This window comes from Cherax quadricarinatus, chromosome 27 (genome assembly GCF_038502225.1).
Source record: "Cherax quadricarinatus isolate ZL_2023a chromosome 27, ASM3850222v1, whole genome shotgun sequence".
Lineage (NCBI taxonomy): Eukaryota > Metazoa > Arthropoda > Malacostraca > Decapoda > Parastacidae > Cherax > Cherax quadricarinatus.
Window position 1 is genome coordinate 1,970,564 of NC_091318.1, and position 24,818 is coordinate 1,995,381.

General features: G+C 43.8%; 1 protein-coding gene across 1 annotated transcript in view; it reads right to left on the minus strand.

The window, feature by feature from the left end:
- The window catches only part of Dhc93AB (Dynein heavy chain at 93AB), a 646,785-nt gene that overhangs the window by 407,956 nt on the left and 214,011 nt on the right, over positions 1 to 24,818 (minus strand). The window contains exons 28-29 of the mRNA XM_070089003.1: positions 21,353 to 21,563; positions 20,641 to 20,768 (exon numbers count right to left, since the gene is read on the minus strand). Of these exons, the coding sequence (XP_069945104.1) occupies positions 20,641 to 20,768; positions 21,353 to 21,563 (339 nt within the window). The remainder of the gene's footprint in view (positions 1 to 20,640; positions 20,769 to 21,352; positions 21,564 to 24,818) is intronic.

The following is a 24,818-nucleotide window of genomic DNA, read 5'->3' on the forward strand; positions in this document are numbered from 1 at the left end:
GAAGGACCTACTTCCACTGGGGAATCCCGCCTACCAGTGACTTTGCCCTCGTCTGCTGCCCGTCCCTATCCACTGACGCCTATATAACCGCCAGTCTTCTTGCCTTTGCTCCAGATTCTCCTCCACCACGATGCTGTGAACACTAACTCCAAGGCTGAGGGACTGATTACCTCATATTTTGTATATAGTTCTACTGTCTTCCTATTATGTCCTAGAATCTGTATTGATAAAGCCACTGGATGGCGAAACGTCTACAATAAAGATATCCAGACGTTGCACATGTGTCTTAACTTTCACAAACTGAATGACAGCAGCTGAGGGTGAGGACGCAACCAAGGAGAGAGGAGAGGATGAACCTGCGAGACTGGACCTAATATTCACCTTAAGTAGTGCAGATATTGAGGACATCACATATGAAAGACCCCTTGGGGCCAGCAATCATGTGGTTTTAAGCTTCGAATACACAGCAGAGTTACAAGTGGAGGGGGAAGCAGGAAGGGCTGGACGAATGAAGCTAAACTACAATAAAGGGGACTATGCAGGAATGAGGAACTTCCTGAACGGGGTTCAGTGGGGCAGAGAACTGGCAGGGAAGTCAGTAAACGAGATGATGGAATATGTAACAACAATATGCAAGAAAACTGAGGAGAGGTTTGTACCCAAGGGTAACAGGAATAATGAAAAAGCCATGGTTTACCCAAAGGCGTAGGGAGGCAAAAACCAAATGTGCATAAAAGGCAAAGGACCCAGGAGAGTAAGGAGAGCAGTCGTAGCGCCAAAAAATGAATATGCACAAGTAAGAAGGGAGGCCCAATGACAATATGAAAACGACATAGTAGCGAAAGCCAAATCTGATCCGAAGCTGTTATATAACCACATGAGGAGGAAAACAACAGTCAAGGACTAGATAATCAGGCTAAGGAAGGAAGGAGAAGAGACAACAAAAAACGACTGCAAAATATGTGAGGAACTCAACATGAGATTCAAAGAAGTGTTCACAGAGGAGACAGAAGGGACTCCAGAAAGACAGAGAGGTGGGGTACACCACCAACTGTTGGACACAATACACACAACCGAGAAAGAAGTGACGAGGCTGTTGAGTGAGCTAGATACCTCAAAGGCGATGGGGCAAAATAACATCTCTCCATGGGTCCTGCTAGAGGGGGCAGAGGAGCTGTGTACCCCTAACAACAATATTCAACATATCTGTGAAACAGGGAGATTTCATGAGGTATGGAAGATAGCAAATGTAGTCCCAATTTTTAAAAAAGGAGACATGAAGCACTAAACTACAGACCAGTGTCACTTACATGTATAGTATGCAAAGTCATGGAGAAGATTGTCAGGAGAAGAGTGGTGGAACACCTAGAAAGGAATGAGCTCATCAACAACAGCCAACACGGTTTTAGGGACAAGAAATCCTGTGGCACAGACCTACTGGAGTTCTATGACAGGGTGACAGCAGCAAGAAAAAAGAGAGAGGGGTGAGTAGACTGCATTTTCTTGGACTGTAAGAAGGCGTTTGACACAGTTCCACACAAGAGATTAGTGAAAAAAAAAAACTGGAGGACCAGGCAAGGATAACAGGGAAGGCACAACAATGGATCAGGGAATGCTTGTCAGGAAGACTGCAGCGAGTCATGGTATGTGGCGAGGCGTCAGAGTGGGCGCCTGTGACGAGTGGAGTTCCACAGGGGTCAGTCCTAGGACCAGTGCTGTTTCTGGTATTTTTGAATGACATAACGGAAGGAATAGACTCCGAGGTGTCCCTATTTGCAGGTGATGTGAAGTTCATGAGAAGAATTCAATCGGACGAGGACCAGGCAGAACTACAAAGGGCTGCAGGCTGCAGACCTGGTCCAGCAATTGGCTTATGGAGTTCAACCCCACCAAGTGCAAAATCATGAAGACTGGGGAAGGGAAAAGAAGACCGCAGATGGAGTATTGTCTAGGGGGATAGAGACTACAAACCTTACTCAAGGAAAAAGATCTTGGGGTGAGTATAACACCAGACACATCTCCTGAGGCGCACATCAACCAAATAACTGCTGCAGCATATAAGCGCCTAGCAAACCTAAGAACAGCATTCCGACATCTTAATAAGGAATCGTTCAGGACCCTGTACACTGTGTACGTTTTGAACCCACACCTAGCAAACACGTAAAGAAACTAGAGAAAGTGCACAGGTTTGCAACAAGATTAGTCCCAGAGCTAAGGGGTATGTCCTACGAGGAGAGGTTAAAGGAACTCGACCTGACGACACTGGGGGACAGGAGAGATAAAGGGGGCATGATAACGACATATAAAATACTGAGAGAAACTGGCAAGGTGGACAGAGACAGAATGTTCCAGAGATGGGACACAGCAACAATGGGACACAGCTGGAAGTTGAAGACTCAAATGAATCACATGGATGTTAAGAAGTATTTCTTCAGTCACAGTGTAGTCAGGAAGTGGAATAGTTCGGGAAACGATGTAGTGGAGGCAGGATCCATTCATAGGTTTAAGATGAGGTATGATAAAGCTCATGGTGCAGGGAGAGTGACCCAGTAGCGGCCAGCGAAGAGGCGGGGCCAGGAGCTATGACTCGACCCCTGCAACCACAACTAGGTGAGTACACACACACGCACACACACGCACACACACGCACACACACGCACACACACGCACACACACACACACACACACACACACACACACACACACACATACACACACAAACACACACACACACACACACACATTCACGACACTATACACCGCGTACGTCAGGCCCATACTGGGGTATGCAACATCACAACGGAACCCATGGCTAGTCAATCAAGCATGTCAAGACATTAGAGAAAGTGAAAGGTTTTCAACAAGACTAGTCCCATAGCTAAAGGGTATGTCCTACAAGACGTTAAGGGAACTCACCGTGACGACACTGGAGGAAAGGATGGATAGGGTGCCATGATAAAGACGAATAAAATGCCGAGAGGAAGTATTATTTCAGCATTAGTTGTCAGAGAGTAGAACAATTTGGAGACTGAGGCAGCGACGCTGGATTCATACATAGATTTAAGAAGAGGTATAATAAAATTCTTGGAGCAGGGAGAGAGAGTGGTCTTTGTAGCAACCAACAAAGAGGACGGGCCATTAGCTGTGATTCTACCACTGCATTTACATATACGTAAGTAGGTAAGTGCACACACACACACACACGTACACACACACACACACACACACACACACACACACACACAATGATAGAAAAGAAACTAAAGGTTTGGTACACAAACGCGGATGGAATAACGAATAAACATGAGGAGTGGAATGAAAGAATCAGTGAAAAATCCCCAGACATCATAGCAGTCACAGAAACAAAACTCGCTGAGACAATAACAGACACAATCTTCCCAACAGGATATCAGATCCTGAGGAAAGATAGAAGGAGTAGAGGGGGAGGAGGGGTTGCACTGCTCATAAAACACCAATGGGGATTTGAGGAAATGGAAGGCATGGACATGATTGGAGAAAGAGACTACATTGTAGGTACAATTCAGTCAGGAGAACATAAAGTAGTCATTGGAGTGATGTATAACCCACCACAGAACTGCAGGAGGCCAAGAGAGGAGTACGAAGAAAACAACAGGGTGATGGTGGACACACTGGCTGAGGTGGCAAGAAGAGCTCACTCGAGCAGAGCAAAGTTACTGGTAATGGGCGATTTCAACCACAGGGAGATCGACTGGGAAAACCTGGAGCCACATGGGGGTCCCGAAACATGGAGAGCCAAGATGTTGGATGTGGTACTTGAAAACCTCATGCATCAACATGTCAGGGACACAACCAGAGAGAGAGGGGAGGATGAGCCAGCAAGACTGGATCTTGTGTTCACCCTGAGCAGTTCAGACATCGAGGACATCACTTACGAGAGGCCCCTTGGAGCTAGCGATCATGTGGTTCTGAGTTTTGACTATATAGTAGAGTTACAAGTGGAGAAGGTAACAGGAACTGAAGGGGACAGGCCAAACTATAAAAGGGGGGACTACACAGGTATGAGAAACTTCCTGCAGGAGGTTCAGTGGGACAGAGAAATGGTAGGAAAATCAGTAAACGAGATGATGGAATATGTGGCAACAAAGTGCAAGGAGGCAGAGGAAAGTTTTGTTCCCAAGGGAAACAGAAATAATAGGAAGACCAAAACGAGTCCTTGGTTTACCCGAAGGTGTAGGGAGGCAAAAACTAAGTGCAACAGAGAATGGAAAAGGTACAGGAGGCATAGGACCCAGGAAAACAAGGAGATTAGTAGAAGAGCCAGAAACGAGTATGCGCAGATAAGGAGGGAGGCCCAGCGACAGTATGAAAACGACATAGCATCGAAAGTCAAATCTGACCCGAAACTGCTGTATAGCCACATTAGGAGGAAGACAACAGTCAAGGACCAGGTGATAAGGCTGAGGAAAGAAGGTGGAGAACTCACAAGAAACGATCAAGAGGTATGTGAGGAGCTCAACACGAGATTTAAGGAAGTATTTACAGTAGAGACAGGAAGGACTCTGGGGGGACAGACCAGATGGGGACACCAGCAAGGAATACACCAACAAGTGTTGGACGACATACATACAGATGAGGAGGAGGTGAAGAAACTGCTAAGGGACATCGATACCTCAAAGGCAATGGGACCGGACAACATCTCTCCATGGGTCCTTAGAGAGGGAGCAGATATGTTGTGCGTACCACTTACCACAATCTTCAACACATCCCTGGAAACTGGGCAACTACCTGAGGTATGGAAGACGGCAAATGTAGTTCCCATTTTCAAAAAAGGAGACAGAAAAGAGGCACTAAACTATAGACCTGTGTCATTGACGTGTATAGTATGCAAAATTATGGAGAAGATTATCAGGAGGAGAGTGGTGGAGCACCTGGAACGGAACAGGAGTATAAATGCCAACCAGCACGGATTCACGGAAGGCAAATCCTGTGTCACAAACCTTCTGGAGTTTTATGATAAAATAACAGAAGTAAGACAAGAGAGAGAGGGGTGGGTTGATTGCATCTTCTTGGACTGCAAGAAGGCTTTTGACACAGTTCCTCACAAGAGATTAGTGCAGAAGCTAGAGCATCAGGCGCATATAACAGGAAGGGCACTGCAATGGATCAGAGAATACCTGACAGGGAGGCAACAACGAGTCATGGTACGTAATGATGTATCACAGTGGGCACCTGTGACGAGCGGGGTCCCACAGGGGTCGGTCCTAGGACCAGTGCTATTTTTGGTATATGTGAACGACATGACGGAAGGGTTAGACTCAGAAGTGTCCCTGTTTGCAGATGATGTGAAGTTAATGAGGAGAATTAAATCTGATGAGGACCAGGCAGGACTTCAAAGAGACCTGGACAGACTGGACACCTGGTCCAGCAAATGGCTTCTCGAATTTAATCCTGCCAAATGCAAAGTCATGAAGATAGGGGAAGGGCACAGAAGACCACAGACAGAGTATAGGCTAGGTGGCCAAAGACTGCAAACCTCACTCAAGGAGAAAGATCTTGGGGTGAGTATAACACCGAGCATGTCTCCGGAAGCACACATCAATCAGATAACTGCTGCAGCATATGGGCGCCTGGCAAACCTGAGAACAGCATTCCGACACCTTAGTAAGGAATCATTCAAGACACTGTACACCGTGTATGTCAGGCCCATACTGGAGTATGCAGCACCTGTTTGGAACCCGCACTTGATAAAGCACGTCAAGAAACTAGAGAAAGTACAAAGGTTTGCAACAAGGTTAGTTCCAGAGCTAAGGGGAATGTCCTATGAAGAAAGATTAAGGGAAATCGGCCTGACGACACTGGAGGACAGGAGGGTCAGGGGAGACATGATAACGACATATAAAATACTGCGTGGAATAGACAAGGTGGACAAGGACAGGATGTTCCAGGGAGGGGACACAGAAACAAGAGGCCACAATTGGAAGTTGAAGACACAAATGAGTCAGAGAGATAGTAGGAAGTATTTCTTCAGTCATAGAGTTGTAAGGCAGTGGAATAGCCTAGAAAATGACGTAGTGGAGGCAGGAACCATACACAGTTTTAAGACAAGGTTTGATAAAGCTCATGGAGCGGGGAGAGAGAGGGCCTAGTAGCAACCGGTGAAGAGGCGGGGCCAGGAGCTAGGACTCGACCCCTGCAACCACAAATAGGTGAGCACAAATAGGTGAGTACACATACAACATACTATCACAATTTCCAGGCCTGCCTACAGCGCCTACAGTCAGCATCAACCCCTCCCACGTCCCAGAATATATATATAATTCCATCTGCGTTGTGTAATTACAAATAAGAGTGAGGAGTGGCAGGAAAAAGTCACTGAGGCATCCTGTATATCATAGCAATCACAGACACAACTCACGGGAGTGATAACAGATGCGATCAGCCTGTCTGGTTATCAGACCCATAAGAAAGACATGGGAGGCAGAGGACGAGCAGGAGTTGCATTATTCATCAGAAACCAATGAAGTTTTGAGGAGATGGGAGAACTAGTCAGAGGGGGTAGCGTATGACTACATAGTAGGAGCACTGAATACTGAAGGCCCTAAAGTTATTATAGTGGTGATGTACAACCCACTACCTTAGAGCAGGAGGCCAAGACAGGAATATGATGAGAGCAAAAGAGTGATGGTAGACACACTAGCCAAGAGTACCAGAAGGGCCCACATGAGCAGAGCAAAGTTACTCATCATGGGAGAGTTCAACCATAAATAGATTGACTGGTAGTATCTGGAGCCACATGGGGAACAAGAGACTTGGAGAGCTGAGGTCAGTGGTCACCTGCGGTCATACCTGTCCTAAGCTCTGGGAGTTAGCGTGGGGTGTTACCAAGCAGTACAACAAGCACCATGGCTTAAGAACATAAGAAGAACATAAGAACGAAGGAACACTGCAGAAGGCCTACTGGCCCATGCGAGGCAGGTCCAAGTCCCTACCGGCTTAAGCCAATGCACCCAACCTAGTCAGGTCAGGTCACATTGACTCAAGGGAGGAACACGGCAACCGACCCGTTAGCACAAGCTATCAGGTCTAACTCACACCCACCCACATCTACTCATGTATTTATCCAACCTATTTTTAAAGCTACACAACGTTCTGGCCTCTATAACGGTACTTGGGAGTTTGTTCCACTCATCCACAACTCTATTACCAAACCAGTACTTTCCTATATCCCTCCTGAATCTGAATTTTTCCAACTTAAAACCATTGCTGCGAGTCCTGTCTAGGCTAGATATTATCAGCACACTATTTACATCCCCTTTATTTATTCCTGTCTTCCACTTATAAACCTCAATCATATCCCCCCTAATTCTACGTCTTTCTAGAGAGTGCAGTTTCAGGGCCCTTAGTCTATCCTCATAGGGAAGGTTTCTGATACATGGGATCATCTTTGTCATCCTCCTTTGTACATTTTCCAGAGAATTTATATCCATTCTGTAATACGGTGACCAAAACTGTGCAGCATAATCTAAATGAGGCCTAACCAAGGATGTATAGAGTTGAAGAACAACCTGAGGACTCCTATTATTTATGCTTCTTGATATGAAGCCAAGGATTCTATTAGCTTTATTGCGAACACTTATGCACTGTTGTCTTGGTTTCAGATTACTGCTAACCAGAACTCCTAAATCTTTTTCGCAATCCGTAATATTAAGATCTACATTATTTAGTTTATATGTGGCATGGTTATTGTCCTGTCCAACATTTAGAACTTTGCATTTGTCTATATTAAACTGCATCTGCCACTTCTCCGACCACTGCATCAGTCTATTCAAATCTTCCTGGAGTGCTCGAATGTCCTCGTCAGAATGAATTCGACGGCCTATTTTGGTGTCATCGGCAAACTTGCCGATGTCGCTCTTTATGCCCTCATCTATGTCGTTTATGTAGATTGTGAACAGCAGGGGGCCCAACACTGACCCCTGTGGAACACCGCTCGTGACGCTTCCCCACTCTGATTTCTCCCCATTTATGCAAACTCTCTGCTGCCTATTTGTCAACCATGCCTCTATCCAGGAAAAAATTTCTCCTCCTATTCCATGTGCTTTAATTTTCCTCAATAGTCTCTGATGTGGGACCCTGTCAAAAGCCTTACTGAAGTCCATATACACAATATCATATTCGTTACCATGATCTACCTCCTCAAATACCTTAGTGAAAAAAGTTAATAAATTCGTAAGGCAGGAACGTCCCTTTGTAAAACCATGCTGAGGTTCGTTGATTAATTTATGCTTTTCAAGGTGGCTACGAACTGCCTCGGCAATTATTGATTCCATAAATTTTCCCACTATGGAGGTTAGGCTTATTGGTCTATAGTTCGAAGCTAAGGACCTGTCACCTGTTTTGAAAATAGGTATCACATTTGCCATTTTCCACTTATCTGGCACCATGCCAGTTTGTAGTGATATGTTGAAAAGATTAGCCAAAGGTGTGCTAAGCTCCTCTTTACATTCCTTTAGAACCCTTGCATACAGTTCATCAGGGCCTGGGGATTTGTTAGGTTTTAATTTATCTATTTGCCTAAGGACCATGTCACTTGTGACCCTAATAGTGCACAGTTTATTATCGTCCTGTTCTACATAATTTATCATTACTGGAATATCACTGGTATCCTCCTGTGTAAAAACTGAGAGGAAGTATGTGTTAAAAATTCTACACATTTCCTTATCACTGTCAGTGAGCTGACCCGAGGAACTTTTGAGTGGGCCTATCTTGTCCCTGATCTTACTTCTGTATACCTGAAAGAATCCTTTTGGGTTAGTCTTCGATTCTCTTGCAACTTTAACCTCATAATCTCTTTTTGCTTTTCTAATTCCCTTTTTTATTTCTCTCTTTAACTGAATATATCGATTTCTTAATTGCCCCTCTCCTCTTTTGATTTGCCTATATATGCCTCTCTTTTGACCAATCAGGCTTGTTGTAGTGTTTTAGAATGTCAGGTTAAAGTGTTGAAGAAAGAGGTGCTACTTCTTCAGGAGGAAAATAGGAGACTAAAGCTTCATCTAGATGAGTTTGGGAGAGATTGTGAGAAGGATTTAGCTGGTAAGGAGGAAATGGTCACTAGCAGTGATAGTGGCAGCCGCTTTAAGTTGCAAGTGGTTCACAGTTCAGGAGGAAGGAAGAAAAGAAGGGTTAACAGAGAAGATGTGAAGGTAGGAAATCGATTCTCTGTTCTCCAGGACGAGTGCACTTCAATGGTTAGTGAGTTTGAAGGTACCACTGATTCCCCTGCTAATCAAGGTAAGAATATTTTAATAGTAGGTGATTCTCAGGTAAAATGTATGGACCATGCATTTTGTAACAGATACAGAAAGGTCAGACAGAGAATGTGCCTTCCAGGAGCTGGTGTTGGTGACATAGTCAGCAGGCTGGATAATATTATGTTAGGAAATGGGAACAAGCCCATTATCTGTCTTAGTGCTGGGGGTAATGACACTGGGAACGGCAGGAGACAGGAGCTGTTGGATAAGTATAGGTAAGCCATAGTAGTTAGGTCTAAGGGAGGGATCCCAGTCATATGTAGCATCTTGCCTAGAAAGGGAGTGGACAATGAATGGATGTCTAGAGCAATTGGTATAAATTGCTGGCTAGACAGGTACTGCAAGGAACTTGCAATCCCATTCATTGATAACTGGGACCTATTCTTTGGCAAACGTGATATGTATGCAAGGAATGGGGTTCAACTCTCTGGGGAAGGAGTGGTTGCATTAGCTGATTCGATTGAGAGGGTAATTAATGGCTTGTCTAGGAATTTAAACTGATAGATTATAGAGGTATGGGTGTTTGTGGGAAACAATCAGGCTGCAGTATTAGGGTTAAAAACAGCAGTTATTACCGGGATACCTCAGGGATATGTTTAAAAGACAATATTCAAAATAAAGTTGCTAGTAATGGCAAATCAATTGATCAACAAACAAAGAGAGATAATAGAGGGCAACGAGGGACTAGCTCCAGGTTTACTATACAAATAGTAGGAGTCTAAGAAATAAGATAGATGAGCTAAGATTACTTGCAAGTGTAGGTAATATAGATATTATTGGTATAACAGAGACCTGGTTCAACCGGAAAGATAGAGAAATGCCTTCTGAATGCAACATACAGGGTTATAAACTATTCCACACTGATAGGGTCAACAGGAAGGGTGGTGGAGTGGCGATGTATGTCAGAGAAAATTTAAATTGTTGTCTTAGACATGATATAAGATTAGAAACATCGAACAGAGAATCTGTTTGGCTACAGTTTCTCCTGGGTCGTGACAAATTAATTTTGGGTGTGATTTATAGGCCCCCAAACCTTGATAGGGAGTGCAGTAAGCTGTTAGGGGACGAAATTCATAAGGCATCTAGATATGAAAATGTTGTGATAATGGGAGATTTTAACTTTAGACAAATTGATTGGAACAATATGACAGGAAATCATGAGTCTAGTGACTTTCTTGATACGGTTCAGGATTGCTTTTTAGAACAGGTTGTGACAGAACCAACTAGAGGAAACAATCTGCTTGACTTGGTTCTTGCCAACAAAGAGTCACTAATTAATAATCTTGAGGTTAATGATGAGCTTGGGGAAAGTGATCACATATCACTTAGTTTCAATATATCATGGAATTACCCAGTTAACTGCAATCAAATCTCTGTCCCAGATTTTCGCTTGGCCGACTTCATGGGATTGAAAAATTACCTGGGTGGGCTAAATTGGGATGTCCTGACTATGGGTCAGGTAGGTGATCTTGGGTGCCAACATGACGTTTTTCAAGGCATAGTTCTAGCTGCCCAGACAACTTTTGTTCCGAGTAGGGAAATTAGATCTAACAAAAATGATCCCAAATGGATGAACAATAGATTAAAACATCTCATTGGTCAAAAGAGAGGCATATATAGGCGTATCAAAAGAGGGGATGGGCAGCTAAGAAATCAATATATTCAATTAAAGAGAGAAATAAAGAAAGGAATAAGAAAAGCAAAAAGGGATTATGAGGCTAAGGTCGCAATGGATTCAAAGACTAACCCAAAAGAGTTATTTCAGGTATACAGAAGTAAGATTAGGGACAAGATAGGCCCACTTAAGAGTAACTCTGGTCAGATAATTGACAGTGATAAGGATATGTATGAAATTCTCAATACCTACTTCCTCTCAGTTTTCACCCAGGAAAATACTAGCGATATTCCTGAAATAATAGATTATGTAGAACAAGACGATAATAAACTATGCATGATTGCGGTAACTAGTGACATGGTCCTCAGGCAAATAGAGAAAATAAAACCTAACAGATCCCCAGGTCCTGATGAACTGTTTGCACGGGTGTTAAAGGAATGTAAAGAGGAACTTAGTATATCTTTGGTTAATCTTTTTAACATATCACTACAAACTGGCATAGTGCCTGATAAGTGGAAAATGGCAAATGTAATACCTATTAACAAGGCAGGTGACAGGTCCTTGGCCTCGAACTATAGATCAACAAACCTTACCTCCATAGTGGGAAAATTTATGGAAACAATAATTGCCGAAGCAATTCGTAGCCATCTTGGCAGGCACAGATTGATTAATGAATCTCAATGCAGTTTTACAAAGGGGCGTTCCTGTCTTACGAATTTACTAACTTTTTTCACTAAAGTGTTTGAGGAGGTAGATCATGGTAATGAATTTGATATTGTGTACAAGGACTTCAGTAAGGCTTTCAATAGAGTTCCACATCAGAGGCTATTGAGGAAACTTAAGGCACACGGAATAGGAGAAATTTTTTTTTCCTGGGTAGAGGCATGGCTGACAAATAGGCAGCAGAGAGTTTCAATAAATGGGGAGAAATCAGAATGGAGGCACGTCACAAGCGGTGTTCCACAGGGGTCAGTGCTGGGCCCGTTGTTGTTCACAATTTACATTAACGACATAGATGAGGGAATAAATAGTGACATAAGCAAATTTGCTGATGACACTAAAATAGGCCGTCCAATTCATTCTAATGAGGACACTAGAGCACTCCAGGATGATTTGAATAGACTGATGCAATGGTCGGAGAAGTGGCAGATGCAAATATAAACAAATGCAAAGTTCTAAATGTTGGACAGTTAAATAACCATGCCACATATAAACTAAATACTGTAGATCTTAATACTACTGATTGCGAAAAGGATTTAGGAGTTCTGGTTAGCAGTAATCTAAAACCAAGACAGCAGTGCATTATGCTCGCAATAAAGCTAACAGAATTCTTGGCTTCATATCTAGAAGTATAAATAACAGAAGTCATAAATAACAAAAAAAGGCACAATACCGTGACTGGAACGATACACAAATAACCCGCACATAAAAGAGAGAAGCTTGCGTCGTAAGCTTCTCTCTTTTATGTGCGGGTTATTTGTGTATAATAACAGAAGTCCTCGGGTTGTTCTTCAACTCTATATATCCTATGCTGCTCAGTTCTGGTCGCCGTATTACAGAATGGATATAAATGCTCTGGAAAACGTACAGAGGAGGATGACAAAGATGATCCCATGTACCAGAAATCTTCCCTATGAGGATAGACTAAGGGCCCTGAATCTGCACTCTCTCGAAAGGCGTAGAATTAGGGGGGATATGATCGAGGTGTATATATGGAAAACAGGCATAAATAAAGGGGATGTAAATAGCGTGCTGAAAATTTCCAAGAAAGACAGGACTCGCAGCAATGGTTTCAAGTTGGAAAAATTCAGATTCAGGAAGGATACAGGAAAGCACTGGTTTGGTAATAGAGTTGTGAGTGGAACAAACTCCCGAGTACAATTATTCAGGTTAAACCGTTGTGTAATTTTAAAAATTGGTTAGATAAATACATGAGTGGGTGTGGGTGGGTGTGAGTTGGACCTGACTAGCTTGTGCTGCTGGGTCTGGTACCGTGCTCCTTCCTTGAGTGGAGGTGACCAGACTGGGTGGGTCATTGGGCTAATCCGGGGGGGAAGGGAAAGGGACCTGCTCCACATGGGTCAGTAGGCCTGCTGCAGTGTTCCAGAGAGAGAGAGGTAACGATGAACCAGCATGGCTAGACCTCGTATTGACCTTCAGCAGTTCAGACAGCAGATTCGTAGGCGCTAGTAACCATGTGGTCGTAAGTTTTGAATACATAGAAGAGTTAACGATGAAGAGTGAAGTGACAAGAGAAGGATGCGAGAAACCAAACTTCCAAAAAGGGACTACATAAGTATGAGGCAATTCTTGCTTGAGGTGCAGTAGGTAAGCGAGCTAGTGGGAAAGACAGTAAACAAAATGATGGTCGCTCACAGGGAGCGACCAGAAAGTATGTGAAGAGCTTAGCTCAAGATTCAGGGAGGTACTCACAGTCGAGACAGAAAGGCTCCCAGCAAATCGAGGTGGTAGGGTGCACCAATAAGTGCTGGACACACTGCACACAACCGAGGATGAGGTGAAGAAATTGCCAGGGAAACTAGATATCTTGAAGGCGATAGGCCCAGATAATATATCTCCTTGGATCCTGAGACAACCAGCACTACTTCAGAGAAGGAAAATCCTGTATCATGAACCTATTGGAGACCTATGACAAGGTAACGGGAGTAAGACAGGAGAGAGAGGGATGGGTAGACTGCATCTTCTTAGGCTGTAAGAAGGCTTTCGACACAGTACCACACAAGAGACTGATTGAAAAACGAGAGGAACAGGCAGAAATAGCAGGGAAAATACCGCAATGGATCAGGGAATACCTGGCAGGAAGGAAACAACGTGTGTCGGTCCGATAAGAGGTGTCAGAGTGGGTAGATGTGCAGAGAGGGATTCCACAACTGTCAGTCCTAGGTCCGGTGCCGTTACTTGTATATGTGAACGACATGACGGAAGGGATAGAGTCAGAGGTGTCGCTGTTTGCAAACGATGTGAAACTAATGAGGATAATACAAGTGAACAAGGATCAGGTAAGCCTACAAGTGGATTTGGACAGGCTGTAAGGCTGGTCTAACAAATGGCTCCAAGAAAAAGGATCTTGGAGTGAGAATCATACTGAGTACATCTCCTGAGGCGCATATCAACCATATATCTGTTGTAGCATACGGGCACCTGGCAAACCTGAGAACAGCATTTCGACATCTAAGCAAGGAGTCATTCACGACACTGTGCACCATTTACGTCAGACCCATATTAGAGCATGCAGCACCTGGTCAAACACTTCAAGAAATTAGAGAAAGTACAAAGATTTGCAACACGACTAGTCCCGGAGCTAAGAGATATGTCCTACAAGGAGAGGTTACGAGAACACAACCTGACAACACTGGAAGACAGGAGGGATAGGGGGACAGGATAACAACATATAAAATACAGAGAGGAATTGACAGGGCGGATAAGGACAGAATGTTTCAGAGATGTGACACAGCAACAAGGGGTCACAACTGAAAGATGAAAACTCAGATGAGTCAGAGGGATGTTAAGAAATATTTCTTTAGCCATAGAGTTGTCAGGAAATAGAACAGTCAGGACAGTGATGTAGTGGAGGCAGGTTCCATACGCAGTTTTAAGAAGAGTTATGACAAAGCTCACGGAGCAGGGAGAGAGTGGACCTAGTAACGACCAGTGAAGAGACGGGGACAGGAGCTATAACTTAACCCCTGTAACCACAATTAGGTGAATAAACACACACACACACACACGACAACCATCACGGCTTCAGCGAAGGAAAATCCGGTGTCACAATCCTACAGAGGTTACACTGGATAAAGAGGGATGGGTTGACTGCATTTTCTTGAACCGTAAGAAGGCTTTTCACACAGTACCGCACAAAAGACTAGTACAAAAGCTAAAGAAGCGGCAAGAATAACAGGAAAAACACTGCAATGGATCAGGGAATACCTGACAGGAAGAAAACAACGGGTAATGGTACTTGACGAGGTGTAGAAACAGGCGCATGTGTCGAGTGGGATTCCGGAAGGGTCAGTCTTAGGGACGGTGCTGTTGCTTGTATACGTGAATTACATGACACAGATGTGATAGAGTCAGAGATATCCCTGTTCGTCAACGATGTGAAACTAATGAGAACACAAGCGGACGAGGATCAGGAAAGACTACAAAGGGATCTGGAAAGGCTGCAATCCTGGTCTGACATATAGTTCTTGGAGTTTAACCCCACCAAGCGCAAAGTAATGAAACTTGGAGAAAGACAAAGGAGACTTCAGAGGTAGTACAGGCTCGGGAGTCAAAGACTGCAAACCTCACTCAAGTAAAAGAATCTTGGAGTGAACATCAAACCAAGTACATACCTTGAGGCGCACATCAAGGAAATAACCGCTGCAGCATGTGGGCGCCTGGCAACCCTAATAGTAGCGTTTCTACATCTAAGAGAGGAGTCTGTTACAACACTGTACACTGTGTACATCAAACTCATACTGGAGTAACCAGCAACATTGTGTAACCCACACGTGGTCAAGCACATCAAGAAATTAGAGAAAATGCAAAAGGTTGCAACAAGGCTTGTCCCGGAGAAAAGGGGTATATCCTACGAGGAGAGGTTAAGGGAAATCAACCTGACAACACAGGAGGACGCGAAGGATAGGGAGGACATGATAACAACATTTAAAATACTGATAGGAAAGTTTCAGAGGTGGGACACAGCAACAAAGGGGTCACAACTGGAAGTTGAAAACGCAGATGAGTCACAGGGATATTAGGAAGTATTTCTTCAGTGTAGAGATGCCAGGAAGTGGAACAATCTGGAGAGTGAAGTACTGAAGGCACATAGAGGTGTCCCTGTTCACAGACGATGTGAAACTAATGAGGAGAATACAAGCGGACCAGGATCAGATAAATCTACGAGAGGATCTGGACAGGCTGCAAACTTGGTCTGACAAATGGCTCCTGGAGTTTAACCCCAGCTAGTACAAAGTCATGAAGCTTTGGAAAGGTTAAAGAAGGGCGCAGATGAAGCACATGCTAGAAGGTCAAAGGCTGCAAAAATAACTCAGGTAAAAGGACCTTCGGGTAAGCATCATACCGAGAACATCTGAGGCTCACATCAATCAAATAACTGCTACAGCATATAGGCGCCTCACAAACGAAAGAATAGCGTTTCGATATCTAAGTAAGAAGACATTCACGACACTGTACATCGTGTACGTAAGGTCCATATTGGAGTATACAGCACAAGTATGGAACCCACAACTGGTCAAACACGTCATGAAACTGGAAAAAGTACAAGAGTTTGCAACAAGACTAGTACCGGAGCTAATGAGTATGTCCTACGAGGAGAGATTAAGGAAAATGACGCCACTGGAGGACACGAGGGATAACAGTGAACATGATAACGACATATAAAATAAAGAGAGGAATTGGCGCTGTGGACAGGGCCAGAATGTTTCAGAGATGGAACACAGGAACAAGGGGTGAGAACTGAAAGTTAACAACTCAGATGAGTCATAGTTATGTTAGGAAATGTTTCTTCAGCGTCAGAGTTGTCAGGAAGTGGAACACTCTGGAGAGTAAAGTAGTGGAGGCAGCATCCATTCATATCTTTATGATGTACGATAAGGCTGTTGGGGCAGGGAGAGTATACCTCATAGCGAATGGGTGGGACTCGACCTCTGCAACACATACACAGCCAGGACCTACTATATATAGGCGAGTACACACATACACACACACACATATACACACACACACACACACACAAACACACACACACACACACACACACACACACACACACACACACACACACACACACACACACACATACACACACACACACACACACACACACACACGCACACACACACACACACTGCCCCTTGACAACAGCTAAATCACTTGTCAATATCCGCTACTTTAAGTTAGTGATGGACGGTAATAATATTTTGTTAGAGAAATTATTGACCATAGAAATCCTGCCAGATGACTGTGAAACAGAAACCTGTAACTGTTTTGCATGATGGTAGGATTGCTGGTTTCTTTTTCTGTCTCATAAACACGCTAGATAACAGGGATATCTTGCTACTCCTACTTACACTTTGGTCACACTTCACAGACACGCACATGCATATATATATACATACATCTAGGTTTTTCTCCTTTTTCTAAATAGCTCTTGTTCTTCTTTATTTCTTCTATTGTCCATGGGGAAGTGGAAAAGAATCTTTCCTCCGTAAGCCATGCGTGTCGTATGAGGCGACTAAAATGCCGGGAGCAATGGGCTAGTAACCCCTTCTCCTGTAGACATTTACTAAAAAAGAGAAGAAGAAAAACTTTATAAAACTGGGATGCTTAAATGTGCGTGGATGTAGTGCGGATGACAAGAAACAGATGATTGCTGATGTTATGAATGAAAAGAAATTGGATGTCCTGGCCCTAAGTGAAACAAAGCTGAAGGGGGTAGGGGAGTTTCGGTGGGGGAAAATAAATGAGATTAAATCTGTAGTATCTGAGAGAGTTAGAGCAAAGGAAGGGGTAGCAGTAATGTTGAAGGATCAGTTATGGAAGGAGAAAAGAGAATATGAATGTGTAAATTCAAGGATTATGTGGATTAAAGTAAAGGTTGGATGCGAGAAGTGGGTCATAATAAGCGTGTATGCACCTGGAGAAGAGAGGAATGTAGAGGAGAGAGAGAGAGAGATTTTGGGAGATGTTAAGTGAACGTATAGGAACTTTTGAACCAAGTGAGAGAGTAATTGTGGTAGGGGACCTGAATGCTAAAGTAGGAGAAACTTTTAGAGAGGGTGTGGTAGGTAAGTTTGGGGTGCCAGGTGTAAATGATAATAGGAGCTCTTTGATTGAACTTTGTATAGAAAGGGGTTTAGTTATAGGAAATACATATTTTAAGAAAAAGAGGATAAATAATTATATGACGTAGGGCCAAATGACAGTAGTTTGTTGGATCATGTATTGGTAGATAAAAGACTGTTGAGTAGACTTCAGGATGTAGATGTTTATAGAGGGGCCACAAATATATCAGATCACTTTTTAGTTGTAGCTACACTGAGAGTAAAAGGTAGATGGGATACAAGGAGAATAGAAGCATCAGGTAAGAGAGAGGTGAAGGTTTATAAACTAAAAGAGGAGGCAGTTAGGGTAAAATACAAACAACTATTGGAGGATAGATGGGCTAATGAGAGCATAGGCAATGGGGTCGAAGAGGTATGGGGTAGGTTTAAAAATGTAGTGTTAGAGTGTTCAGCAGAAGTTTGTGGTTACAGGAAAGTGGGTGCGGGAGGGAAGAGGAGCGATTGGTGGAATGATGATGCTAAGAGAGTAGTAAGGGAGAAAAAGTAGCCATATGAGAAGTTTTTACAAAGTAGAAGTGATGCAAGGAGGGAAGAGTATATGAAGAAAAAGAGAGAGGTTAAGAGAGTGGTGAAGCAATGTAAAAAGAGAGCAAATGAGAGACTGGGTGAGATATTATCAACAAATTTTGTTGAAAATGAGAAAAAGTTTTGGAGTGAGATTAACAAGTTAAGGAACCCTAGAGAACAAATGGATTTTTCAGTTAAAAATAGGAGAGGAGAGTTATTAAATGGAGAGTTAGAGGTATTGGGAGGATGGAGGGAATATTTTGAGGAATTATTAAATGTTGATGAAGATAGTGAAGCTATGATTTCGTGTATAGGGCAAGGAGGAATAACATCTTGTAGGAGTGAGGAAGAGCCAGTTGTGAGTGTGGGGGAAGTTCGTGAGGCAGTAGGTAAAATGAAAGGGGGTAAGGCAGCTGGGATTGATGGGATAAAGATAGAAATATTAAAGCAGGTGGGGATATAGTTTTGGAGTGGCTAGTGCTTTTATTTAATAGATGTATGGAAGAGGGTAAGATACCTAAGAATTGGCAGAGAACGTGTATAGTTCCTTTCTATAAAGGCAAAAGCGACAAAAGAGAGTGCAAAAAATATAGGGGGATAAGTCTGTTGAGTATACCTGGTGAAGTGTATGGTAGAGTTATTATTGAAAGAATTAAGAGTATGACGGAGAATAGGATAGCAGATGAACAAGGAGCCTTTAGGAAAGGTAGGGGGTGTGTGGACCAGGTGTTTACAGTGAAATATGTAAGTGAACAGTATTTAGATAAGGCTAAAGAGGTTTTTGGGGCATTTATGGATTTGGAAAAGGTGTATGACAGGGTGGACAGGGGGGCAATGTGACAGATGTTGCAGGTATATGGTATAGGAGGTAGGTTACTGAAAGCAGTGAAGAGTTTTTTACGAGGATAGTGAGGCTCAAGTTAGAATATGTAGGAAAGAGAGAGATTATTTCCCAGTAAAAGTAGGCCTTAGACAAGGATGTGTGATGTTACTGTGGGTCAATATATTTATAGACGGGGTTGTAAGAGAAGTAAATGCGAGGGTCTTGGCAAGAGGCGTGGAGTTAAAAGATAAAGAATCACACATAAAGTGGGAGTTGTCACAGTTGCTCTTTGCTGATGACACTGTGCTCTTGGGAGATTCTGAAGAGAAATTGCAGAGGTTGGTGGATGAATTTGGTAGGGTATGTAAAAGAAGAAAATTAAAAGTGAGTACAGGAAAGAGTAAGGTTATGATGATAACAAAAAGATTAGGTGATGAAAGATTCGATATCAGATTGGAGGGAGAGAGTATGGAGGAGGTGAGTGTATTCAGATATTTGGGAGTGGACGTGTCAGCGGATGGGTCTATGAAAGATGAGGTGAATCATAGAATTGATGAGGGGAAAAGGGTGAGCGGTGCACTTAGGAGTCTGTGGAGACAAAGAACTTTGTCCTTGGAAGCAAAGAGGGGAATGTATGAAAGTATAATTTTACCAACGCTCTTATATGGGTGTGAAGCATTGGTGATGAATGTTGCAGCGAGGAGAAGGTTGGAGGCAGTGGAGATGTCATGTCTGAGGGCAATGTGTGGTGTGAATATAATGCAGAGAATTCGTAGTTTGGAAGTTAGGAGGAGGTGCGGGATTGCCAAAACTGTTGTCCAGAGAGCTGAGGAAGGGTTGTTGGTGTGGTTCGGACATGTAGAGAGAATGGAGCGAAACAGAATGACTTCAAGAGTGTATCAGTCTGTAGTGGAAGGAAGGCGGGGTAGGGGTCGGCCTAGGAAAGGTTGGAGGGAGGGGGTAAAGGAGGTTTTGTGTGCGAGGGGCTTTGACTTCCAGCGGGCATGCGTGAGCGTGTTTGATAGGAGTGAATGGAGACAAATGGTTTTTAATACTTAACGTGCTGTTGGAAAGTGAGCAAAGTAACATTTATGAAGGGATTCAGGGAAACCAGCAGGCCGGACTTGGGTCCTGGAGATGGGAAGTACAGTGCCTGCACTCTGAAGGAGGGGTGTTAATGTTGCAGTTTAAAAACTGTAGTGTAAAGCACCCTTCTGGCAAGACAGTGATGGAGTGAATGATGGTGAAAGTTTTTCTTTTTCGGGCCACCCTGCCATGGTGGGAATCGGCCAGTGTGTTAATAAAAAAAATGAATAAAATATAGAAATCATAAGAGAGAGAAAGTTGCCTGAACAAGCAACTGTGTATTATATATAGACAATAGCATTTGGTATCTATTAGCACTAGCGATGCAGTCATTCAATTCTACAGCTTAGGGTATCAACTCTTCCAAGATCATCTCAGTCACTCAGGTTAAAATTATTATTCGTGGCTAAACTATTGTCCAACGTAGACAGGAGAGAATTTGACCTTGTTGTCGTCCATGAGGGTATTGAGAGACTCAATCCACATGGGATCAATGTCACCGTCCAGGATGATCCACTTGGGAGCCTCGCCAGGCATGTTAGCTTGGTCGCGCATCAGACTCGAAAACAGACCTGCCGGAACACAGGAAAAAGAACGTAAAATATTCTGGCCAATTACCAGCAATGCCTACATAAGCTTGCGGAATTGAAGAACAGTTTTAGTGTCTCTCAACCACCTACACTCATACTCTCTATGCTAGAAGGATAACTACAACAGAGGGAAAACAAGTTTAATTCGCTGGCATCAAAGTTCAAAGAAGATTTTTCAAGGCTACATTTTCATATTGGCAGCAGAATCCATCTGTGAGACTTCAGCATCTGTCTCTGGGGAGAAGCGTCTGTATTTGTATATTTAGCTTGTCTCTGGAGAGCAGTACGTGTCTTAGGCGAGCTATTCTGTCTCTGTGACACTGGCTTCTATATGTGGGAAAAACTATGTGTCTCTGGAGAGCAACATCTAACTCTGGGAAATAACATATCTCTACAGTGATGAATCTCTCATTGTGAACTGGCGTATCTTCCTCCCATTCCCTCGCGACTATGTTGCCTTACCATTATTTAATTCCCTGATAGTTAGGTAATATAATCGTCTTTCTACTCCCCTGTGGCAAAGTTATCCTACTGTGCTCCAGTTCCTGTTGAGTAGCTTATCTTACCGTCCTTCCACTCCCTGGTGGCTGGGTTGATGTAGCCGAAGAGTTCGTCCCTGGTGACGGCCTTAGGGTTAAGGTCGAAACAAATGGGTTTCTTTTTCATGTTGAGCATGGTCCTGAAGAGTGTACGCCACACCTGGGTCTTGCCCGTGCCTGCCTGCCCGATGATGAACACACTGTGACGAACCTCCAGCAGCTCCTTCAGCTGCACCACCTGTCAACAGTACTCGTACTCAGTCCTTTGTTAAAACTTACGGAAAACACACAAACATCAAATTTAGGAATACTAACTTAGCAAGATGAGCTGTAGTATGTACTCCTGCCGTTAATATTGGCAAAAACAAATATTGTTACTGACGTGTGGAGTAGTTCTCATAAGTTTTCGTTAGCTGTTGTTGGAAAGTTTTCCACAGTTTTCTCAATCAAAATCATTATGCAGTAATGTACATCCCCCCCCCTCACACACTGCTGTACAGCCACGTCAGAAGGAAGACAACAGTCAAAGACCAGGTGATCAGGCCGAGGAAAGAAGGTAGGGAACTCACAAGTAACGATCACGAGGTATGCGAGGAGTTCAACATGATATTTAAGGAAGTATTTACAGTAGAAACTGGAATGGCTCCAAGAAGACAGCACAGAGGGGAACACCAACAGGGAATATACCAACAGGTGCTGGATGACATACAAACAACAGAGAAGGAGGAGGTGCGGAAGCTGCTAAGTGACCTCGATACCTCAAAAGCGATGGGTCCAGAACATCTCCCCGTGGGTCCTTAGAGAAGGAGCAGGGCTGCTGTGCTTGCCACTAACCACAATCTTCAATACATCCCTTGAAACTGGGCAACTACCTGAGGTATGGAGCAGGGCAAATGTAGTCAACATTTTTAAGAAAGGAGACAGAAATGAAGCACTAAACTACAGACCAGTGTCTCTGACGTGTATAGAATGCAAAGTCATGGAGAAGATTATCAGGAGGAGAGTGGTGGAGCACGAGGAACGAAACAAAATTATAAAGAACAACCAGCACGGATTCGTGGAAGGCAAATCCTGTGTCACAAACTTTCTCGAATTTTATTACAAGGTAACAGAAATAAGACACGAGATTGCATTTTCCTGGACTGCAGGAAGGCTTTCGACACAGTTCCTCACAGGAGATTAGTGCAGAAGCTGGAGGATCAGGCGCGTATAACAGGAAGGGCACTGCAATGGATCAGAGAACACCTGACAGGGAGGAAACAATGGGTCATGGTACGTGATGAGGTATCACAGTGGGCGCCTGTGACGTACGGGGTCCCACAGGGGTCAGTCCTAGGACCAGTGCTATTTTTGATATATGTGAATGACATGGTGGAAGGGATAGACTCTGAAGTGTCCTTGTTTGCAGATGATGTGAAGCTAAAGAGAAGGATTAAATCGGATGAGGATCAGGCAGGACTACAAAGAGACCTGGACAGGCTGGACACGTGACCCAGCAACTGGCTTCTCGAATTCAACCCTGCCAAATGCAAAGTCATGAAGACTGGGGAAGGGCAAAGAAGACCGAAGACATAGTATAGGCTAGGTGGACAAAGGCTGCAAACCTCATTCAAGGAGAAAGATCTTGGGGTGACCATAACACCGAGCACATCTCCGGAGGCACACATCAACCAGATAACTGCTGCAGCAAATGGGCACCTAGCAAACCTGAGAATAGCGTTCCGATACCATACTAAGGAATCGTTCAAGACACTGTACACTGTGTTTGTCAGGCCCATACTGAAATATGCAGCACCAGTTTGGAACCCACACCTGGTCAAGCACGTCAAGAAATTAGAGAAAGCACAACAAGGCTAGAAAAAGTGCAACAAGGCTAGTTCCGGAGCTCAGGGGAATGTCCTATTAAGAAAGGTGGAGGGAAATCGGACTGACGATACTAGAGGACAGGAGGGTCAGGGGAGACATGATAACAACATACAAAATAATGCGTGGAATAGACAAGGTGGACAGAGACAGGATGTTCCAAAGAGGGGACACAGAAACAAGGGGTCACAATTGGAAGCTGAAGACTCAGACGAGTCACAGGGATGTTAGGAAGTACTTCTTCAGTCACAGAGTCGTCAGGAAGTGAAATAGCCAAGCAAGTGATGTAGTGGAGGCAGGAACCATACAGAGCTTTAAGACGAGGTATGACAAACCTCAGGAAGCAGAGAGAGAGGACCTAGTAGCGATCAATGAATAGACGGGGCCAGGAGCTGAGTCTTGACTCCTGCAACCACAATTAGGTGAGTACAATTAGGTGAGTGCACGTACACACACACACACACACACACACCTTCCCCCCTCCCCCCACACTCTGACATACACACTACTAACCTAACACACAGAATTACATAGGTTTCCCACTCTGAGGCAATCAGGATAGAACAAAAATGGGTTGCCAGAGAGCAGGAAGGAAAACCAAGGAACAGGAGGAGGAAGCTGCAAAGGAAGATTGGGCAGCAGAGCTCATAAAAAGGGAACATGAATGGCAAAGGAAACTAGAAGAACTTAACATGAGAATGAAAGAGAGGATAGATATGGAAAGCAGGAAGTGGGAGGTGCAAGTCAAAGCAGCAGAGGCTAGGATACAGAGTTTAGAAAAGGAAATGAAAAATCTGAAACAGCCTAAAGAACTAAAGAACATTTTGGGATTGACATCAGAGACTGCTACCTCAGTCACAAATAGGGGGACTGGAGGGAAAGGAGCAAAACTGCATGTAGAAGCTCTATCAGAGGAGACTGTAGTAAATAAAAAAGCTAAGCTATATGTGGAGGCCCTAACAGACCACAGCAGAGCCCAGGGAAAGCCGAGAAGGGAAAATGACAGGCCACTGAGCCCAAGTACATTAGCTAGTGAAACTGAAGAAAGGAAAGCTGCAATGGAGGAAATCAAACTGAATGAGGGGATACACAAGGATATGCAGTGGGAGAATGAAAGGGTCAGGTCAGTCTTTGTGTATGGGCTCCAGGAAGTTGAAGGGAAAACATATGAAGCAAGAAAACAAGGGGAAAAAAAGCAATTGAAAGCATCATAAAAGCAATAGGAGAAGACGACATGACCCAGCTGGAAAATTTTCGGAGAATAGCGGGCTTTGTAAAAACAAGAACCCGGCCAGTGAAAGTGACCTTCAAGGCAGAATCGACTTGGAACAGGATCCTGCAGGAGAAATCACGATTAAGGGACATGCCAGCATACAGGAAGGTGTATCTCGACCGCAACAGAACACAAGAAGAAAGGCAGAAACTGAGAGAGATGATACAAAGGCGAAAGGAGGAAAGAGAGGGGATGGAGAAGACGGACAGGAGATTCCAGACACAGGAAGAAGATCAAATACAACCTGTACGTCAGCTCCTGGTCAAGTATGTCAAGAATTTTGAGAAAGTACAAAAGTTTGCAACAAGACTAGTCCCGCAGCTAAGGGGGTATGTCCTACGAGGAGTGGTTAAGGAA